General features: G+C 51.3%; 1 protein-coding gene across 2 annotated transcripts in view; it reads left to right on the top strand.

Moving 5' to 3' along the window:
- The window catches only part of LOC138673013 (interleukin-5 receptor subunit alpha-like), a 116,812-nt gene that overhangs the window by 87,867 nt on the left and 8,774 nt on the right, over positions 1-20,171 (top strand). The window contains exon 10 of one of the 2 annotated variants that reach the window (XM_069761544.1): positions 2,262-2,358. In XM_069761544.1, coding sequence (XP_069617645.1) covers positions 2,262-2,358 — 97 coding nt within the window. Of the gene's footprint in view, positions 1-871; positions 930-2,261; positions 2,359-20,171 lie in introns of those variants that run through there. The other variant, XM_069761546.1, reaches the window with a different exon arrangement.

Below are 20,171 nucleotides of genomic sequence, written 5' to 3'. Positions count from 1 at the left end.
ACTCAGCAAGACCAGCACAGCTGCGCAAGCAGGATACAAGACAAACAAGCAAAGTGGGTAACAAAGATGCAGCAGAGCCATATATGCAGATATACATGTGAACAGTGTTGTACAGGGAACTGGTATCTTCCAGCAGCAAAGCAGTTAATCACAGGAATGCAGGGTGGTATCCTACAGCAGAGCAATGGTTAAACACAAGAGTAACTGAGAAGTAAATGCATCTTCCAATACAGCAATGATCAATAGCAGCAAAGTAGCAATAGTAAATGCAAATCGGAAACCCAATTGGAAAGGTGCATTTCCTTGCTTGCAGAGGCCAGGTGTGGTTGAAGACTGAGAAAAGTTGTGAGGAGTTGATACTTGCATGCTAAGATCTTGGGGTCGATAATGCCTAGTAAGTTGGAGTGATCTTATAACTAATTCTGATTGTACACAAAAATAGTGATACCTGATGAAGGCTTTGTTCAGCCAAAACACATTGTGTGGAAATATACATCTATATTCATTTAAAAAAATATTATATATTTTTGAATGTATTTCAATAAATTCCTGCTTTTATTGACTAAGTTATCCTGTTGAATTAATATCAGCGCACTGGATATTCTTTTCCAGAAATGGGAGCACCTACCAGAATTTTCCTATTATTAGTAAGTCTGGTTGTAGTATATAAGTCAGGAGAAGCTGAGGTGATAACAGACACCTGGCTGGAGCTAAGCCAAGAGAAGTGCAGCAAATTCCTTGCAAACTCAACAATTGAGAACAATTCCACTCAATAATCAAACACCTGACTTCTGCTATTGCAGACCATATGTTTATTTGCACAATAGCACGGAGGATATCCACAAAATCTTCCCCGGTTTATATATTGCAGTCCGTAAAAAAGACCTATGGAAATTATGTAAGAAGAGTTTGTCAGCCCACTTGAAAAACCCTGAGTGAACTCCAGCAGAGAAAGGCAGCCAAAGAAGGAAGCCAGTTGCCCTTTGCTTCTTCTGTCTAGGGCACCAAAATAACATGTCCCAGCCCTGCCCTGGATCAGAGCTATTTTGGTGGTACAAACAGTGCGCAACATTAGGCATGCAGTTTTAATATTATATCTAAATAAAATTTGTTTAAGATAATATATGGTTTGAAATAATTAATTTGGTAGTGAGATTTATTTATCACGTATTTTGTAAAATTCCACCTTTACAATTTTAAATTTGACTCATGCATATGTTTTGAGGAAAAAAATGATATTAAAAAGATCTTTAGAACAAGCCCTTTTTTGGTTGAAACCATTACAGTGTTCAGATGTTCTCTACTAGTCTGGTTCCTGATGCTTTTTAGGAACAGCTGATTTCAAGCTCTGCAGAAGAAAGATATATTACTGTAATTCCTCGGATTCAATCTGGCGGTCCTGTGCTGTTGCTGTCCGGGTGCTGATCTTTTGCCTTTGTCCATTCTTTTTGAACAGCAGATGTTTTTCATTAGTTATCTAGGTTGTCCTCTCACACTGCAGGTGCTATTATTTAAACCCACCCTCTACTCCTGATAGTCTTTAGTGGTTCCTGCTTGGAGGTCCTACTTCTGAGTATCCAGGCCAGTCAGATAAGTGTCCTTCTAGACACTCTCCCTCGATTTCTTAGGAAGTACGTGATACATTCAACGGGAGCAAGGTCTTAGTTACCTTCTATTTTTTACCTTGAGAATTTATCCAGGTCACGCTAAAGCCGATAGGGACTGCACTACTATAATATACTATAGTCTGCACAAAAACGTCTTTGCTTTATGCAGATTTTTTATAGTTGGATCCTTTATCCCTATGTCTACTACCACGTGTGCATAACATTTACTTGCTGGCCATTCATATTAGTTACCTAATATATAAACATTGATGGACCAGATTTATTGGTCTGAGAGAAGCTGTTTCTTTGTGGACATGACTTTGTGTGTGAGACTATACTTTTTTGGCATCTTTAAGCTCTATTGAGGCATTTGTACAGAGGTCACCATGATAAAGTCATCCTTCTTGTGGCACATTAAAGTCTATCTTATCTTAACAGTACAGTTGAAAACAATACACTTGTTGTGCAATAAAGTGTTTCAGCATCCATTATTTTCAATTCTGAGAGTTCCTGTCCTCATTGTTTTGTTAGATTTGCTGTTTTCCTTTATACTCCTATTTACAAAACAACAATGTTATCTGGTAACTACATTGTTTGGTAATTAACTTTGTATTGATTTCTTAAATAATAATGTAACATATTGTTATTCTGCAGATATGTGAAAAAACTGCTCATTACGCCAATTCCACATCCATCTCAAAATATTAAAACTTGGTTGTATATGGATCAATCAAATGGTATAAGACTGCAGGTAATTTTCTTTTTAAGTGCAAAATGCACTTTTAACTGTCCATAAACATTGAGACATAAGTAGACAACATGTAAATCAAGGACTAAAGGGTTTGCAAAGATAAGTTTTCACATACAGTTGATAACTTATTGTTCAGTGGTGGTCGTATGCTCTTTGGGATCCACACCATCATCATTAGCGTGGTGCATGTCGGCGCCTCGGAAGAAGTAGTATAATTTGCGCTGCTCCCATGTGCCAGAAGCTGAAGGCAGCTCTCATCATTGTCTCCTGCTCGCGATGAGATAAGCGTGACCAGAAGACAATGATGGGAGTTGTATAGAGCAGCAGCTCTGTAACTCCTATGTAAAATACATTTTTCATAAGTAGCAGAGCAAAAGGGCATTGCTAGGGAATGATGGTAATATCTGGAACAAGGGACAATATCCGAAAAGGTTTCCAGGCTATTAATAACAATTTACAGCTGTTGCTTAGCCTTTACTGGTGAATTTACAGGGGGACCTCAGAAAAAAAGACAGTGTCCCCCAATAAATTCAAACCAGCAAATGCTAAACAGACAGCTGTGGGTTGATATTAACCAACATCAGCCCTCAGCCACTCAAGAAAGGGCGCATCCGTAAGATGCACCAAATTTGGTGCATACTCCCGCTCTTCCCACTTGCCATTATGTGGTGGCAAGTGGAGTAACATTTGTGGGAGTTGATGTCAGCCTTGTATTGTCAGCTGACATCAAGCCCAATGGTTACTAATTGAAAGGCATCTGTAAGAGGCCCCCATTACTAACCCTATAGTAAGTTTTTAGATAAACACACAGCAAGAATAAAATAATTTATTTGAAATAAAAATCAAAACTTTGTTTTAAACATTTATTTAAAAATAAAAAACAAAATTACATTCATCTTATGCCTAATTGAAGCCCGTGTCCCCTGTAAAAAGCAGAAAATAGTAAATAATAGTGTTGAGCATTCCGATACCGCAAGTATCGGGTATCGGCCGATATTTGCGGTATCGGAATTCCGATACTGAATTCCGATACTTCCCGCGTATCGGATACCGGAATCGGAAGTTCCCAGAATTCAAATTGAACGCAGCAGCCAATGAGGAATGAATGAAAGTGTGGGCACATCCTGTTTAGCATGGTGGGCATGTAAGTACTGGCAAGGCTGGGATTGGCTGCTGAAATGATGTCACTCTGCACTATAAAAAAGCGCTGCCGCCATTTTGCGCTCACTCTGCTGTGATTTCAGTTAGGGACAGGACGCTGTGTTCTAACTGAGGGCCAGTCGAGCTAGCTAATTGCTTTATTTTCCTTTCCAAAGGCTAATTTAGCAAAACACTGTGTGTTCTTCACTGTTCACCTTGCTCTTGCCTTGCAGCGCTGTTTTAACAGCGTTCTGCAAGGTCTCTGTGTGTGTGTGTGTGTGCAGCTCACTCTGTAGTCTGTGTGCAGCCATATACCCGGTTGTATTCAGCTCAGGGGGGGTTCACACTGCCTCACACAGTTGTTCTTTTTTGCTCTTAGTGCAGCCTGCTGCACATTTTTTCTCAAATTTCCTATTAGTGTTTTTCCACCAGTCTCCAGCTCTATTGTGGAAAAACACTACATAGGATAACCTAGAGGGGGGTTTTTGGGCCTTGCAGCGCCGTTTACGGCTGTCTGCACGGTCTCCGTGTGAGCCCAGCTCGCCCTGTAGTCTGTGTGCAGCCATAGCCGGTTGGATTCAGCTCAGGGTTCGTTACTGGCTCATACCTTGAGAAAAATTTTCCTTTTTTTCAAATAGTGCAGCCTGTTTAAAATTTGAAAAAAAAAAAATCCTATTAGTGTCTTTCCACTCGTATCCAGCTAAATAGTGGAAAAACACTATATAGGATAACCGAGAGGAGGGTTTTTTGGCCTTGCAGCGCCGTTTACGGCTGTCTGCACGGTCTCCGTGTGAGCCCAGCTCGCCCTGTAGTCTGTGTGCAGCCATAGCCGGTTGGATTCAGCTCAGGGTTCGTTACTGGCTCATACCTTGAGAAAAATTTTCCTTTTTTTCAAATAGTGCAGCCTGTTTAAAATCTGAAAAAAAAAATTCCTATTAGTGTCTTTCCACTCGTATCCAGCTAAATAGTGGAAAAACACTATATAGGATAACCGAGAGGAGGGTTTTTTGGCCTTGCAGCGCCGTTTACGGCTGTCTGCACGGTCTCCGTGTGAGCCCAGCTCGCCCTGTAGTCTGTGTGCAGCCATAGCCGGTTGGATTCAGCTCAGGGTTCGTTACTGGCTCATACCTTGAGAAAAATTTTCCTTTTTTTCAAATAGTGCAGCCTGTTTAAAATTTGAAAAAAAAAATTCCTATTAGTGTCTTTCCACTCGTATCCAGCTAAATAGTGGAAAAACACTACATAGGATAACCTAGAGGGGGGTTTTTGGGCCTTGCAGCGCCGTTTACGGCTGTCTGCACGGTCTCTGTGTGAGCGCAGCTCGCCCTGTAGTCTGTGTGCAGCCATAGCCGGTTGGATTCAGCTCAGGGTGCGTTACTGCCTCATACCTTGAAAAACAATTTCCTTTTTTTCAAATAGTGCAGCCAGTTTAAAATTTGAAAAAAAAAATTCCTATTAGTGTCTTTCCACTCGTATCCAGCTAAATAGTGGAAAAACACTATATAGGATAACCGAGAGGAGGGTTTCTTGGCCTTGCAGCGCCGTTTACGGCTGTCTGCACGGTCTCCGTGTGATTTAAACTAGCTCTGTAGCCCGATCTGCACCAAAAAAAAGGTTAAGTTCACCAAACACAACTTACACTTGTGTAGGCCACATTTGAAAAATAATAAAGTTTAGTCCACAATTTACAACATTAGTGTTTCTTACACCTGTTAGGAGGAGCATTACAGGAATAAGCACACTAAGGCCTTAGTACTTTTCTGCTTATCTTTATCTGTCAACCAAGATGAAGAGGGCAGGGAGTAAGGCACGTGGGCGTGGGCGCGGAGCAGGGAGAGGAGCAGGGAGAGGACGTGGTGATTCTGTGCCTGCTGCGGGCGCCGGTGACTCGTCGTCACTCAGTTTCAGCAGGGAACAGTCCTTCATGCGCAGCTTTGTCGGAGAGCGCCGTGCACCGCTGCTGCGTGAAGACCAAATTGAAGCCGTTGTCGGGTGGATGGCAGCTAACGCCTCGGCATCGACTTCAGTTAGTGCCACATCCTCTCAGGCACAGAGCACTGGAGAGCAGCCATCTGTCTCTTCACCACCTGCCAAATTGGCCAGGCAGTCAGAGAGCCCAGGACAGGAGCCGTCTCTACTTCTGTTCTCTGAATCTCTTGGCTTGGAAACAGGGGGCCAGCCAAGCAGCATTGGAGAAATGGAAGAAGAGGCAGTGTGCAGTGATGCCCAACACCTTTTTCTCTCTGACTCTGAAGAGGCAGGTGGGCCAGTGCCTCCGGTGACCACAGCGCAGTACGCATCTGATGATGAAACTCAGGTGCCGCTTTCTCGTGCGTACTGTGCTGCTGAGACTACCCAGGAGGAGCAGTTGGTGGCAGAGGGTAGTGGAGATGATGAGGTCCTTGACCCATCGTGGCGTGAGGAACAGGAAGGTGGTGGGAGCAGCTCAGAGGAAGAGCTTCCTCTTACGGGCCAAAGAGGGAGAGGGAGGGGGAAGACTGCGGAGCCTGTAGCCTCCACTTTGGCACCCGTTAGGAGCCTGTCTCTTTCCAAAGCCAAAAAGGGCGCTCCCAAGACTTGCAGTGCCTGGTCCTTTTTTGACACAGTTGCAGATGACATTTGTTTTGTCAAATGCAAGCTGTGTCATCATAAAGTAAAAAGAGGGAAAAATGTCAGCAACCTCAATACCACAAATATGTGGAAACATGTGCGGACCAGGCACGCGGTGGAGTTACAGAAACACACTGAAGATGTAGGCCAACCAACAGCGGCAGCTACCACCTCTTCAGCTCGTGTTGCCTCTTCCTCCAGCTCACGCACAGCTGGTTTGGCTTCCTCCCAGAGACCTTGTGTAATTCCACCCACAGCACCACCTTCCCAGTCATCCTCACACTCCCAGTCTACTCTACAGCCATCGGTAGTACAGGCATGGGAGAAAAGGCGGGCATTCTCGGCCAACCACCCCCGAGCACAGGCTCTGAATGCAGGCATTGCCAAACTGTTGTCCCTGGAAATGCTCTCGTTCAGGCTGGTGGAGACTGACAGCTTCCGTGACTTGATGGCATTGGCAGTCCCACAGTACAAGGTGCCCAGCCGCTTTTACTTCAGCAGGCAGGCTGTCCCTGCCCTGCACAGGCATGTTGAGGCAAACATAAAACATGCGCTACTGAACGCCGTCAGTAGCAAGGTCCACCTCACCACCGATGCGTGGACCAGTCAGCATGGACAGGGGCGATATGTTTCCCTCACTGCCCATTGGGTTAATGTTGTTGAGCCAGGTACAGATCGTGCGAGTGGCGCAGGACGTGTCCTGCCCACTCCAAGGATTGCAGGAATCCAGTCTGTACGCATCGACTCCTCCTCTTACACCAGTTCCTCTGATTCCTCTCTGCAGGATCCGTCACAGTCCACCCCCACATGGACCCGTGAACGTTTACCTATGACCGACATGAGCACAGCCGTGGCCAAACGTCAGCAGGCCGTCTTGAAACTAGTTTCATTGGGGCATCGAAGCCACACAGCGCAGGAGCTCTGGAATGCTATAAAGCAGGAGAGCGATGTGTGGTTACTGCCAGCGAATCTCCAGCCAGGCATGGTAGTGTGTGACAATGGCCGAAATCTGGTGGCAGCTTTGGCCCTTGGCAACCTCACTCACATCCCATGTCTGGCACATGTGCTCAATTTGGTTGTGCAGAGTTTTCTGAGGGACTATCCGGATCTTGATGCCCTGCTGCACAAGGTCCGCCTAGAGTGTGCTCACTTGCGGCGTTCCAGCTTGGCCAGATCCCGCATTGCTGCTCTGCAGCGCCGATTCCGCCTTCCGGAACACCGCATCATATGTGACCTACCTACCCGGTGGAATTCCACGTTACATATGTTGGAGCGGTTGTGTGAGCAGCAGCAAGCAGTTATGGAGTACCAGCTGCATCAGGCGCAAAGAAGTCGCAGTCAGCGCCGATCAGACTTCACAACCACAGAGTGGGCCACTATGAAGGACGTCTGCCAGGTTTTGCGTCCTTTTGATTATTCCACGCGGATGGCAAGTGCAGATGATGCACTAGTCAGCATGACTGTCCCCCTTATCTGCCTGCTTCAGCAAACTTTGCAAGGGTTAAGGGATGATGTGGTGGAAGAGGTGGAGGATGAGGAGTCACCTTTTCCATCAGCTTCTGGAGAGTCAGCGCCACGTGGTTCCTCACAAAGGGGTACGCAGGGGCCAATTTGTGAGGAGGATGAGGAGGAGTCAATGGAGGAGGAAGAGCTCCGTCCAGAGGAGGGAGCGACACAATTGTCCAGTGGTCAGTGTGTACAGCGAGGGTGGGGTGATGACGAGCGGGCAGAGATCATGTCTCAAGCAGGGGACAGCGTTTCTGGGCCGGTTGGCACTCTGCAGCACATGGTGGATTTCATGCTGCAGTGCCTGAGAAACGACCGCCGCATCGACCACATTCTCAACATGCCTGATTATTGGGTGTTCACCCTCCTCGATCCTCGCTACCGGGACAACGTCCAAAACCTCATCCCTGCGTTGACCCGGGAGCGTAAATTGCGGGAGTACCACGACACACTGGTGAATTCCATCATCTTCTCCTGTCCAACTGAGAGGAGTGCTGCTAGTGCTTTACAAAGCAGCTCAGTGCGTCGAGGCAGTGGGGGAGGCTCTGCCCAAAGAGGGAGCAGAAGCAGTGCCTCTGCCCAAGGCAAGCCCAGTATGGCACAACTCTGGCACACTTTTGTGTGCCCGCCCCAAATGTCTACACCATCACCGGCGGCTCCAGTCAGCAGGAGGCAACGGTTCCGTCAGATGGTGACAGACTACATGGCTTGCCCTCTTACTGTACTCCCAGACGGCTCTTCCCCGTTCAAGTTTTGGGTCTCTAAGCTGGATACATGGCCAGAGCTAAGCCAGTATGCATTGGAGGTGCTGGCTTGCCCTGCGGCTAGTGTCTTATCGGAACGTGTCTTTAGTGCCGCAGGTGGTGTACTAACAGACCGTCGCATGCGACTATCCTCCGATAACGTTGACCGGCTTACTTTCCTGAAAATGAACCAGGCCTGGATCTCGCAGGAATTTGCCACTCCTCTGCCTGATTAAGTAATTGGGTGTCATCCAGGTCTCCTGCTGTGTTCATCTTTCTACCACCTGAACTGCTATTCCTGGGCTCCAACACCGCCAGTTGCGGCTCAGAAGTGCAGGCTGCACAGTAAAAACATACGACCCAGTGTTATTGGGTTTCAGTAACGTCAGCTGATCCCCAGCTGTGTAGCCGGCAATGTGTCCTGCGACCGCCACGCTGGCACAACAACCTAAATGTAAGGGAACCTGTCCCCCCCCCCCCCGTCGTTTGTTACTGAAAGAGCCATCTTGTGCAGCAGTAATGCTGCACAAGGAAAAGGTAGCTCTTTTTTTTTAGCTCTTTGCACACGCAGAACTTAACACTTATAAAATGTGTTCACTGATACCGTTATACCGTCCCGGAGCTGGGACTTTCCTTCGTAATGTGACGCAGCACAGCCGTCATTCCTACCCCCTTGGTGCCATGCGCTGCCTCCTCAGCGTTGTTTTAAGCTGTCACGGAGCCTGCGCTGTTCTGTTATCCCTTGGGCATGCCCTATTTGCGCTGCCTGTCTTCTGACATAATTTGGTGTCAGGCTGGCTGCGCCTGTGCGGCCGCGGTGCCCGAGATCCCGCCTCGCAGTGTCTTCTGATTGAGTCACACTGCGGGCCTGGGATCCATGGGCATGCGCAGTGCATATCTTCCCCTCGGGCTCTCGCTCATTTCCCTCCGCCTTCTTTAGACTGTGCGCCGTCAGCTGATCCCTAGCATGCCACGGCCGTGACACCGCACAGTCTGAAGAAGAGGGAAGGAGGGGAGTGAGAGTCGAGGTTATGCACTGTGCATGCCCATGGTTCCAAGGCCCGCAGTGGGATTACGTTAGATGAGACTGCGAGGTGGGATCTGGAGCAGCGTGGACGCACAGGCACTGACAGCCTGACACCAAATTATGTCAGAAGACAGGCAGCGCTAATTGGGCATGGCCAAGGGCTAACAGAACAGCGCAGGCTCCGTGGCAGCTTAAAACAACGCTGAGGAGGCAGCGCACGGCATCAAGGGGATAGGAATGACAGCTGTGCTGTGTCCCATTACGAAGGAAATTCGCACCTCCGGAACGGTTTAACGGTATAAAGGGACACATTTTTAGTGTTTACTTCGGTGTTTGCAAGGAGCATAATTAAAAGAGCAACCTTTTCCTTTTGCATCCTTAGTGCTGCACAACATGGCTCTTTCAGCTACAAACGTCTTGGGGGGGGGGGGTTAAAGGTTTCCTTTCAACTTGCTCCAATCAGGCTTCGGCCTACACTCTGTTCCTCTGCTCCTCCTGCTGTCCCTGGGCTCTAACACCGCCAGTTGGTGCCTGGAAGTGCTGTGTGCACAGTCAACAGTCGCTCCTCTGTTATTGGGGTTCAGTAACGTCAGCTGATCCCCAGCTGTGTGTGCGGCAATACCTCCAATCTGCTCCTCCTGCTGTCCCTGGGCTCTAACACCGCCAGTTGGTGCCTGGAAGTGCTGTGTGCACAGTCAACAGTCGCTCCTCTGTTATTGGGGTTCAGTAACGTCAGCTGATCCCCAGCTGTGTGTGCGGCAATACCTCCAATCTGCTCCTCCTGCTGTCCCTGGGCTCTAACACCGCCAGTTGGTGCCTGGAAGTGCTGTGTGCACAGTCAACAGTCGCTCCTCTGTTATTGGGGTTCAGTAACGTCAGCTGATCCCCAGCTGTGTATCCGGCAACGTGTCATGCGACCGCCACGCTGGCACAACTAAAATGTAAGGGGACCTGTCCCCCCCCCCCCCTAGGCGTTTGTTACTGAAAGAGCCACCATGTGCAGCACTAATACTGCACAAGGGAAAGGTCGCTCTTGAAATTATGCTCCTTGCAAACGCTGAACTACACACTCATGTAATGTGTCCCCTCACACCGTCCAACCGTCCTGGAGGTGGGACTTTCCTTTGTAATGTGACGCAGCACAGCCGTCATTGCTACCCCCTTGGCACCGTGCGCTGCCTCCTTAGCGTTGTTTGATTCCGTCATGGACCCTGCGCTGTTATGTTATCCCTTGGCCATGCACAGTTTGCGCTGCCCGTCCTCTGACATCATTTGTTGTCGTCCTGGCTGCGCCTGTGCGTCCACGCTGCCCGAAATCACACCTCGCAGTGTCGTCTAATGTGATCCCACAGTGGGCCTGGTATCCATGGCCATGCGCAGTGCATATACTAGCCTCTCACTCCCCTTCTTCACGCTTCTTCAGACTAGGCGGCGTCAGCTGATCCCTAATAGCATGCCACGGCCGTGACGCCGCACAGTCTGAAGAAGCAGGAAGGAGGTGAGTGAGAGGCGATGATATGCACTGCGCATGCCCATGGATCCCTGGCCCGCAGTGGGACTACATTAGATGACACTGCAAGGTTTGATCTCGGGCCGCTTGGACGCACAGGCACTGCCAGCCTGACACCTACATGATGTCAGAAGACGGGCACCGCTAACTGTGCATGGCCAAGGGATAACATTACAGTGCGGGCTCCGTGACAGAACCAAACAACGTTGAGGAGGTGGTGCCCGGCACCAAGGGGGTTGGAATGACGTCTGTGCTGTGTCACATTACAAAGGAAAGTCCCACTTCCGGGATGGTTTGACGGTGTGAGGGGACACATTATATGAGTGTGTACTTCAGCGTTTGCAAGGAGCATAATTTTCGGAGCCACCATTTTCCATGTGCAGTATTACTGCTGTACAAGATGGCTCTTTCAGCAACAAATGCCTGGGGGGGGGGGTTAAAGGTTCCCTTTCAACTTGCTCCACTGCAGGCTTCGGCCTACACTCTGCTCCTCTTTGATTCCCTGGGTTTCAACACTGTCAGTTGCCACCTGGAAGTGTTGTCTACACAGAAAAAAACACTAGGTGATGTGTCAGTGGGGTTCAGCACCGCCAGCTGTTCCCCTGCTGTGTAGTCGGCAACGTGTCCAGCACAAGCCACGCTGGCACAACAGAACAAAAGCTGCCACCAGTGCAGGCTTCGGCCTACACTCTGCTCCTCTCCTCCTCCTGCTGACCCTGGGCTCAAACACCGCTAGTTTTTGCCCGGAAGTGCTAGCTGCACAGAGAAAAACACCAGCCAATGTGTTAGTGGGGTTCAGCAACGCCAGCTGTTCCCCTGCTGTGTAGCCGGCAACGTGACCTGCAAACGCCATGCAGGCACAGGAACTGAAATTAAAAGGGAACCTGGCCCCACCCCCCCAGGTGTTTCTATGTATAACAGCCACCTAGTACAGCAGTACTGCTGCATTTGTACAAGGTGGCTGACTTTTTCTCCTTGCCCACGTGGAACTCAACACGTACAAAATGTGTCTCATTGAGACCATTCCACTGTCCCTGAGGTGTGACTTTCCTTTGTAATGATACGCAGCACCCCCCTTGGTAGCGTTTCCCGTCTTTTGTCATCATGGTTAGCTGGCTGCGCCTGTGCATCCGCCCTGCTAGAAACAACGCCCCTCGTTGTCATATTTATTTTGTCAGCGAGGGTGTGGTTTATGGGCACGAGCAGTGCATATGTTCGCCTGTCTTAACTCATCTCCTTCCGCCTTCTTCAGACTGTGCGGCCTCCTGGCCGTGGTAGGCGATAAGGGATCAGCTGAGGCCGCCCAGTCTGGAGCAGGTGTAAGGACATGTGTAAGCGGCAAACCTATTTACTGCACAAGGCCACGAATCCCAGCCACGCAGTGTGATTTTTTGAAAACACACTGTGGGTCTGGGATTCATGTCCATCGCTAACCGCAACGGCCGACATGAAATGAGGTCAGAAGACAGGAAGCGCTCACAGCGCATGGCCAAGGGATCACAATAGCGCAGACTCCTGTACAGCAAATAACAACGCTCAGGAATCTGCGCCCAGTACCTAGGTGCAAATTTTGACACCTGTGCTGCGTCTCGTTAAAAAGACAAGTCACGCCTCCACAACTGTTTGACAGTATAATGGGCTAAATAGTGTACGTGTTTTAGTCAGCGTGTGCAAGGAGCAAAACAAATAGAGCAACCTTTTACTTGTGCAGCATTAATGCTGCACAAGGTGTGGCTCTTGTACCTTGCAACACCTGAGGGGGGGGTTAAAGGTAACCTTTGAAATTGGTTCAACTAGGCTTCGGCCTACACTCTGCTCCTCTACTCCTCCTGCTGACCCTGGGCTCAAACACCGCTAGTTTTTGCCCGGAAATGCTAGCTGCACAGAGAAAAACACCAGCCAATGTGTTAGTGGGGTTCAGCACCGCCAGCTGTTCCCCTGCTGTGTAGTCGGCAACGTGTCCAGCACAAGCCACGCTGGCACAACCGACCAAAAGCTGCCACCAGTGCAGGCTTCGGCCTACACTTTGCTCCTCTCCTCCTCCTGCTGACCCTGGGCTCAAACAACGCCAGTTTCTGCCCGGACATGCTAGCTGCACAGAGAAAAACACCAGCCAATGTGTTAGTGGGGTTCAGCACCGCCTGCTGTTCCCCCGCTGTGTAGCCGGCATCGTGTCCAGCACAAGCCACGCTGGCACAACCGACCAAAAGCTGCCACCAGTGCAGGCTTCGGCCTACACTTTGCTCCTCTCCTCCTCCTCCTGCTGACCCTGGGCTCTAACACCGCTAGTTTTTGCCCGGACATGCAATCTGCACAGAGAAAAACACCAGTCAATGTGTCAGTGGGGTTCAGCAACGCCAGCTGTTCCCCTGCTGTGTAGCTTGCAACGTGACCTGCAAACGCCACGCAGGCACATGAACTGAAATTGAAGGGAGCCTGGCCACCACCCCCAGGTGTTTCTATGTATAACAGCCACCTTGTACAGCAGTACTGCTGCATTTGTACGAGGTGGCTGACTTTTTCTCCTTGCCCACGTGGAACTCAACACGTACAAAATGTGTCTCATTAGAGACCATTACAATGTCCCTGAGGTGTGACTTTCCTTTGTAATGACACGCAGCACCACCCTTGTTAGCGCTGCCCGTCTTTTGACATCATTGGTTAGCTGGCTGCGCCTGTGCATCTCCCCTGCTCGAAACAACGGCCCTCGGTGTCTTATTTTTTTGGACAGCGAGGGTGTGATTGATGGGCATGTGCAGTGCATATGTTTGCCTGTGTTCACTCATCTCCTTCCGCCTTCTTCAGACTGGGTGTCCTCATGGCCGCGGCAGGCGATAAGGGATCAGATGAGGCCGCCCAGTCTGAAGCAGGTGTAAGGACATGTGTGAGCGGCAAACATATTTAGTGCACCAGGGCACGAATCCCAGCACCGCAGTGTGATTTTTTAAAAACACACTGTGGGTCTGGGATTCATGTCCATCGCTAACCGCAACGGCCGACATGAAATGAGGTCAGAAGACAGGAAGCGCTCACAGCGCATGGCCAAGGGATCACAATAGCGCAGACTCCTGTACAGCAAATAACAACGCTCAGGAATCTGCGCCCAGTACCTAGGTGCAAATTTTGACACCTGTGCTGCGTCTCGTTAAAAAGACAAGTCACGCCTCCACAACTGTTTGACAGTATAATGGGCTAAATAGTGTACGTGTTTTAGTCAGCGTGTGCAAGGAGCAAAACAAATAGAGCAACCTTTTACTTGTGCAGCATTAATGCTGCACAAGGTGTGGCTCTTGTACCTTGCAACACCTGAGGGGGGGGTTAAAGGTAACCTTTGAAATTGGTTCAACTAGGCTTCGGCCTACACTCTGCTCCTCTACTCCTCCTGCTGACCCTGGGCTCAAACACCGCTAGTTTTTGCCCGGAAATGCTAGCTGCACAGAGAAAAACACCAGCCCATGTGTTAGTGGGGTTCAGCACCGCCAGCTGTTCCCCTGCTGTGTAGTCGGCAACGTGTCCAGCACAAGCCACGCTGGCACAACCGACCAAAAGCTGCCACCAGTGCAGGCTTCGGCCTACACTTTGCTCCTCTCCTCCTCCTGCTGACCCTGGGCTCAAACAACGCCAGTTTCTGCCCGGACATGCTAGCTGCACAGAGAAAAACACCAGCCAATGTGTTAGTGGGGTTCAGCACCGCCTGCTGTTCCCCCGCTGTGAAGCCGGCATCGTGTCCAGCACAAGCCACGCTGGCACAACCGACCAAAAGCTGCCACCAGTGCAGGCTTCGGCCTACACTTTGCTCCTCTCCTCCTCCTGCTGACCCTGGGCTCAAACAACGCCAGTTTCTGCCCGGACATGCTAGCTGCACAGAGAAAAACACCAGCCAATGTGTTAGTGGGGTTCAGCAACGCCAGCTGTTCCCCTGCTGTGTAGCTTGCAACGTGACCTGCAAACGCCACGCAGGCACATGAACTGAAATTGAAGGGAGCCTGCCCCCCACCCACAGGTGTTTCTATGTATATCAGCCACCTTGTACAGCAGTACTGCTGCATTTGTACGAGGTGGCTGACTTTTTCTCCTTGCCCACGTGGAACTCAACACGTACAAAATGTGTCTCATTAGAGACCATTACAATGTCCCTGAGGTGTGACTTTCCTTTGTAATGACACGCAGCACCCCCATTGTTAGCGCTGCCCGTCTCCTGACATCATTGGTTGGCTGGCTGTGCCTGTGCGTCCCCCCTGCCCGACACAACGCCCCCCGTTGTCTCATATATTTTGACTGCGAGGGTGTGATTGATGGGCACGAGCAGTGCATATGTTCCCCTGTTTTCACTCCCCTCCTTCCGCCTTCTTCTGACTGTGCGGCCTCATGGCCGCGGCATGCGATAAGGGATCAGCTGAGGCCGCCCAGTCTGAAGCAGGTGTAAGGACATGTGTGAGCGGCGAACATATTTACTGCACAAGGCCACGAATCCCAGCACCGCAGTGTGACTTTAGGAAAAGCCACTGTGGGTCTGGGATTTATGGCCATCGTTAACCGCACCGGCCAACATGAAATGAGGTCATGAGACGGCCTGCACTAACAGGGTATTGCCAAGGGATAACACAAGAGCGCAGACTCCTGTACAGCAAATAACAACGCTCAGGAATCTGCGCCCAGTACCTAGGTGCAAATTTTGACACCTGTGCTGCGTCTCGTTAAAAAGACAAGTCACGCCTCCACAACTGTTTGACAGTATAATGGGCTAAATAGTGTACGTGTTTAATTCAGCGTGTGCAAGGAGCAAAATTAAATAGAGCAACCTTTGACTTGTGCATCATTAATGCTGTTCAAGGTGTGGCTCTTGTACCTTGCAACACCTGAGGGGGGGGTTAAAGGTAACCTTTGAAATTGGTTCAACTAGGCTTCGGCCTACACTCTGCTCCTCTACTCCTCCTGCTGACCCTGGGCTCAAACACCGCTAGTATTTGCCCGGAAATGCTAGCTGCACAGAGAAAAACACCAGCCAATGTGTTAGTGGGGTTCAGCACCGCCAGCTGTTCCCCTGCTGTGTAGTCGGCAACGTGTCCAGCACAAGCCACGCTGGCACAACAGAACAAAAGCTGCCACCAGTGCAGGCTTCGGCCTACACTTTGCTCCTCTCCTCCTCCTGCTGACCCTGGGCTCAAACAACGCCAGTTTCTGCCCGGAAATGCTAGCTGCACAGAGAAAAACACCAGCCAATGTGTTAGTGGGGTTCAGCACCGCCAGCTGTTCCCCTGCTGTGTAGTCGGCAACGTGTCCAGCACAAGCCACGCTGGCACAACAGAACAAAAGCTGCCACCAGTGCAGGCTTCGGCCTACACTTTGCTCCTCTCCTCCTCCTGCTGACCCTGGGCTCAAACAACGCCAGTTTCTGCCCGGACATGCTAGCTGCACAGAGAAAAACACCAGTCAATGTGTCAGTGGGGTTCAGCAACGCCAGCTGTTCCCCTGCTGTGTAGCTTGCAACGTGACCTGCAAACGCCACGCAGGCACATGAACTGAAATTGAAGGGAGCCTGGCCACCACCCCCAGGTGTTTCTATGTATAACAGCCACCTTGTACAGCAGTACTGCTGCATTTGTACAAGGTGGCTGACGTTTTCTCCTTGCCCACGTGGAACTCAACACGTACAAAATGTGTCTCTTTGAGACCATTCCACTGTCCCTGAGGTGTGACTTTCCTTTCTAATGATACGCAGCACCCCCCTTGGTAGCGCTTCCCGTCTTCTGACATCATTGGTTGGCTACTTGCGCCTGTTCGTCCGCCCTGCCTGAATAAAATGCTCCTCGTTGTCTTAATTATTTTGACTGCGAGGGTGTGATTGATGGGCACGAGCAGTGCATATCTTCGCCTGTCTTAACTCATCTCCTTCCGCCTTCTTCAGACTGTGCAGCCTCATGGCCGCGGCATGCGAGAAGGGATCAGCAGAGGCCGCCCAGTCTGAAGCAGGTGTAAGGACATGTGTGAGCGGCGAACATATTTACTGCACAAGGCCACGAATCCCAGCACCGCAGTGTGACTTTAGGAAAAGCCACTGTGGGTCTGGGATTTATGGCCATCGTTAACCGCACCGGCCAACATGAAATGAGGTCATAAGATGGGCAGCGCTAACAGGGCATTGCCAAGGGATAACACAAGAGCGCAGACTCCTGTACAGCAAATAACAACGCTCAGGAAGCTGCGCCAAGCACCAAGGCGTTATTTTGGACACCTGTGCTGCGTCTCATCAAAAAACCAAGTCACGCATCCACTACAGTTTTACTGTAGAATGGGGTAAATTGTGTATGTCTTTCATTCAGCGTGTGCAAGTAGACAAATTAATAGAGCAACCTTTCACTTGTGCAGCATTAATACTGCACAAGGTGTGTCTCTTGTACTTTGTAACACCTGAGGGGGGGGTTAAAGGTTTCCTTTGAAATTGGTTCAACTAGGCTTCGGCCTACACTCTGCTCCTCTCCTCCTCCTCCTGCTTCAACACGGGCTCTAACATCGCAAGTTTTTGCCCGCAAGTGCTAGCTGCACAGATAAAAACACACGCCATTGTGTTAGTGGGGTTCAGCAACGCCAGCTGTTCCCCCAGTGTGTAGCCGGCAAAGTGTCCTGCAAACGCAACGCAGACACAAAGCTGCCTCCAGTGCAGGCTTCGGCCTACACTCATCTCCCCCTGCTTACCCTTTGCTCCAACACCGCTAGTTGGGGCTCTAGGAAGACAATCTTTAATAGGCAAGGCAACGCATCCGGGTTCCAGCACCGCCAGCTGGTTCTCGGCAGTGTTCTTGTCACAGGTACTCCCTCGTGCCAAGCCTGGTTTCAGCACCGTCAGCTGTTTCCGGGTTGTGTCAACTTCACTGAGACGCCTATGCTTGCCCCGTCGTGGGGCGGTCGAGTTAGCCAACTCCAGGGTGCCTCCAGTTTAGGAGCTTCCTATGTGGGCTGCGTGAACTGGTAGTCAAGGCTGGTTCTGTAGTGCCAGTAGGCCCAGCTCCCCCTGTAGGACTGTTGGGGTTCGGTAACTGCGGCTGCCTCGCGGCCTAGCTGTTCTCTCCTCTCCTGTGGGCCTTGGGGTCCACCACCTGGTTCCAGCACCGTCAGCTGGTTCCGGGCCGAGCCTTTGGCTAAGGTGCCTCCTCCTGGGTATCCGAGTTCCGCCAACGCCAGGCGGTCCTTGGTAGTGCTTTTAAGCGCGGGCACCTACAGCTTAGTAACCGGGTTCCAGCACCGTCAGCTGGTCCTCGGTCGTGCCATTGGCTCTTGCACACTGGGGCAACGCATCCGGGTTCCAGCACCGCCAGCTGGTTCTCGGCAGTGTTCTTGTCACAGGTACTCCCTCGTGCCAAGCCTGGTTTCAGCACCGTCAGCTGTTTCCGGGTTGTGTCAACTTCACTGAGACGCCTATGCTTGCCCCGTCGTGGGGCGGTCGAGTTAGCCAACTCCAGGGTGCCTCCAGTTTAGGAGCTTCCTATGTGGGCTGCGTGAACTGGTAGTCAAGGCTGGTTCTGTAGTGCCAGTAGGCCCAGCTCCCCCTGTAGGACTGTTGGGGTTCGGTAACTGCGGCTGCCTCGTGGCCTAGCTGTTCTCTCCTCTCCTGTGGGCCTTGGGGTCCACCACCTGGTTCCAGCACCGTCAGCTGGTTCCGGGCCGAGCCTTTGGCTAAGGTGCCTCCTCCTGGGTATCCGAGTTCCGCCAACGCCAGGCGGTCCTTGGTAGTGCTTTTAAGCGCGGGCACCTACAGCTTAGTAACCGGGTTCCAGCACCGTCAGCTGGTCCTCGGTCGTGCCATTGGCTCTTGCACACTGGGGCAACGCATCCGAGTTCCAGCACCGCCAGCTGGTTCTCGGCAGTGTTCTTGTCACAGGTACTCCCTCGTGCCAAGCCTGGTTTCAGCACCGTCAGCTGTTTCCGGGTTGTGTCAACTTCACTGAGACGCCTATGCTTGCCCCGTCGTGGGGCGGTCGAGTTAGCCAACTCCAGGGTGCCTCCAGTTTAGGAGCTTCCTATGTGGGCTGCGTGAACTGGTAGTCAAGGCTGGTTCTGTAGTGCCAGTAGGCCCAGCTCCCCCTGTAGGACTGTTGGGGTTCGGTAACTGCGGCTGCCTCGCGGCCTAGCTGTTCTCTCCTCTCCTGTGGGCCTTGGGGTCCACCACCTGGTTCCAGCACCGTCAGCTGGTTCCGGGCCGAGCCTTTGGCTAAGGTGCCTCCTCCTGGGTATCCGAGTTCCGCCAACGCCAGGCGGTCCTTGGTAGTGCTTTTAAGCGCGGGCACCTACAGCTTAGTAACCGGGTTCCAGCACCGTCAGCTGGTCCTCGGTCGTGCCATTGGCTCTTGCACACTGGGGCAACGCATCCGGGTTCCAGCACCGCCAGCTGGTTCTCGGCAGTGTTCTTGTCACAGGTACTCCCTCGTGCCAAGCCTGGTTTCAGCACCGTCAGCTGTTTCCGGGTTGTGTCAACTTCACTGAGACGCCTATGCTTGCCCCGTCGTGGGGCGGTCGAGTTAGCCAACTCCAGGGTGCCTCCAGTTTAGGAGCTTCCTATGTGGGCTGCGTGAACTGGTAGTCAAGGCTGGTTCTGTAGTGCCAGTAGGCCCAGCTCCCCCTGTAGGACTGTTGGGGTTCGGTAACTGCGGCTGCCTCGCGGCCTAGCTGTTCTCTCCTCTCCTGTGGGCCTTGGGGTCCACCACCTGGTTCCAGCACCGTCAGCTGGTTCCGGGCCGAGCCTTTGGCTAAGGTGCCTCCTCCTGGGTATCCGAGTTCCGCCAACGCCAGGCGGTCCTTGGTAGTGCTTTTAAGCGCGGGCACCTACAGCTTAGTAACCGGGTTCCAGCACCGTCAGCTGGTCCTCGGTCGTGCCATTGGCTCTTGCACACTGGGGCAACGCATCCGAGTTCCAGCACCGCCAGCTGGTTCTCGGCAGTGTTCTTGTCACAGGTACTCCCTCGTGCCAAGCCTGGTTTCAGCACCGTCAGCTGTTTCCGGGTTGTGTCAACTTCACTGAGACGCCTATGCTTGCCCCGTCGTGGGGCGGTCGAGTTAGCCAACTCCAGGGTGCCTCCAGTTTAGGAGCTTCCTATGTGGGCTGCGTGAACTGGTAGTCAAGGCTGGTTCTGTAGTGCCAGTAGGCCCAGCTCCCCCTGTAGGACTGTTGGGGTTCGGTAACTGCGGCTGCCTCGCGGCCTAGCTGTTCTCTCCTCTCCTGTGGGCCTTCGGGTCCACCACCTGGTTCCAGCACCGTCAGCTGGTTCCGGGCCGAGCCTTT

Source organism: Ranitomeya imitator, chromosome 3 (genome assembly GCF_032444005.1).
Source record: "Ranitomeya imitator isolate aRanImi1 chromosome 3, aRanImi1.pri, whole genome shotgun sequence".
NCBI classification, from domain to species: Eukaryota; Metazoa; Chordata; class Amphibia; order Anura; family Dendrobatidae; genus Ranitomeya; species Ranitomeya imitator.
This window is presented reverse-complemented; position numbering and strand designations above follow the sequence as displayed.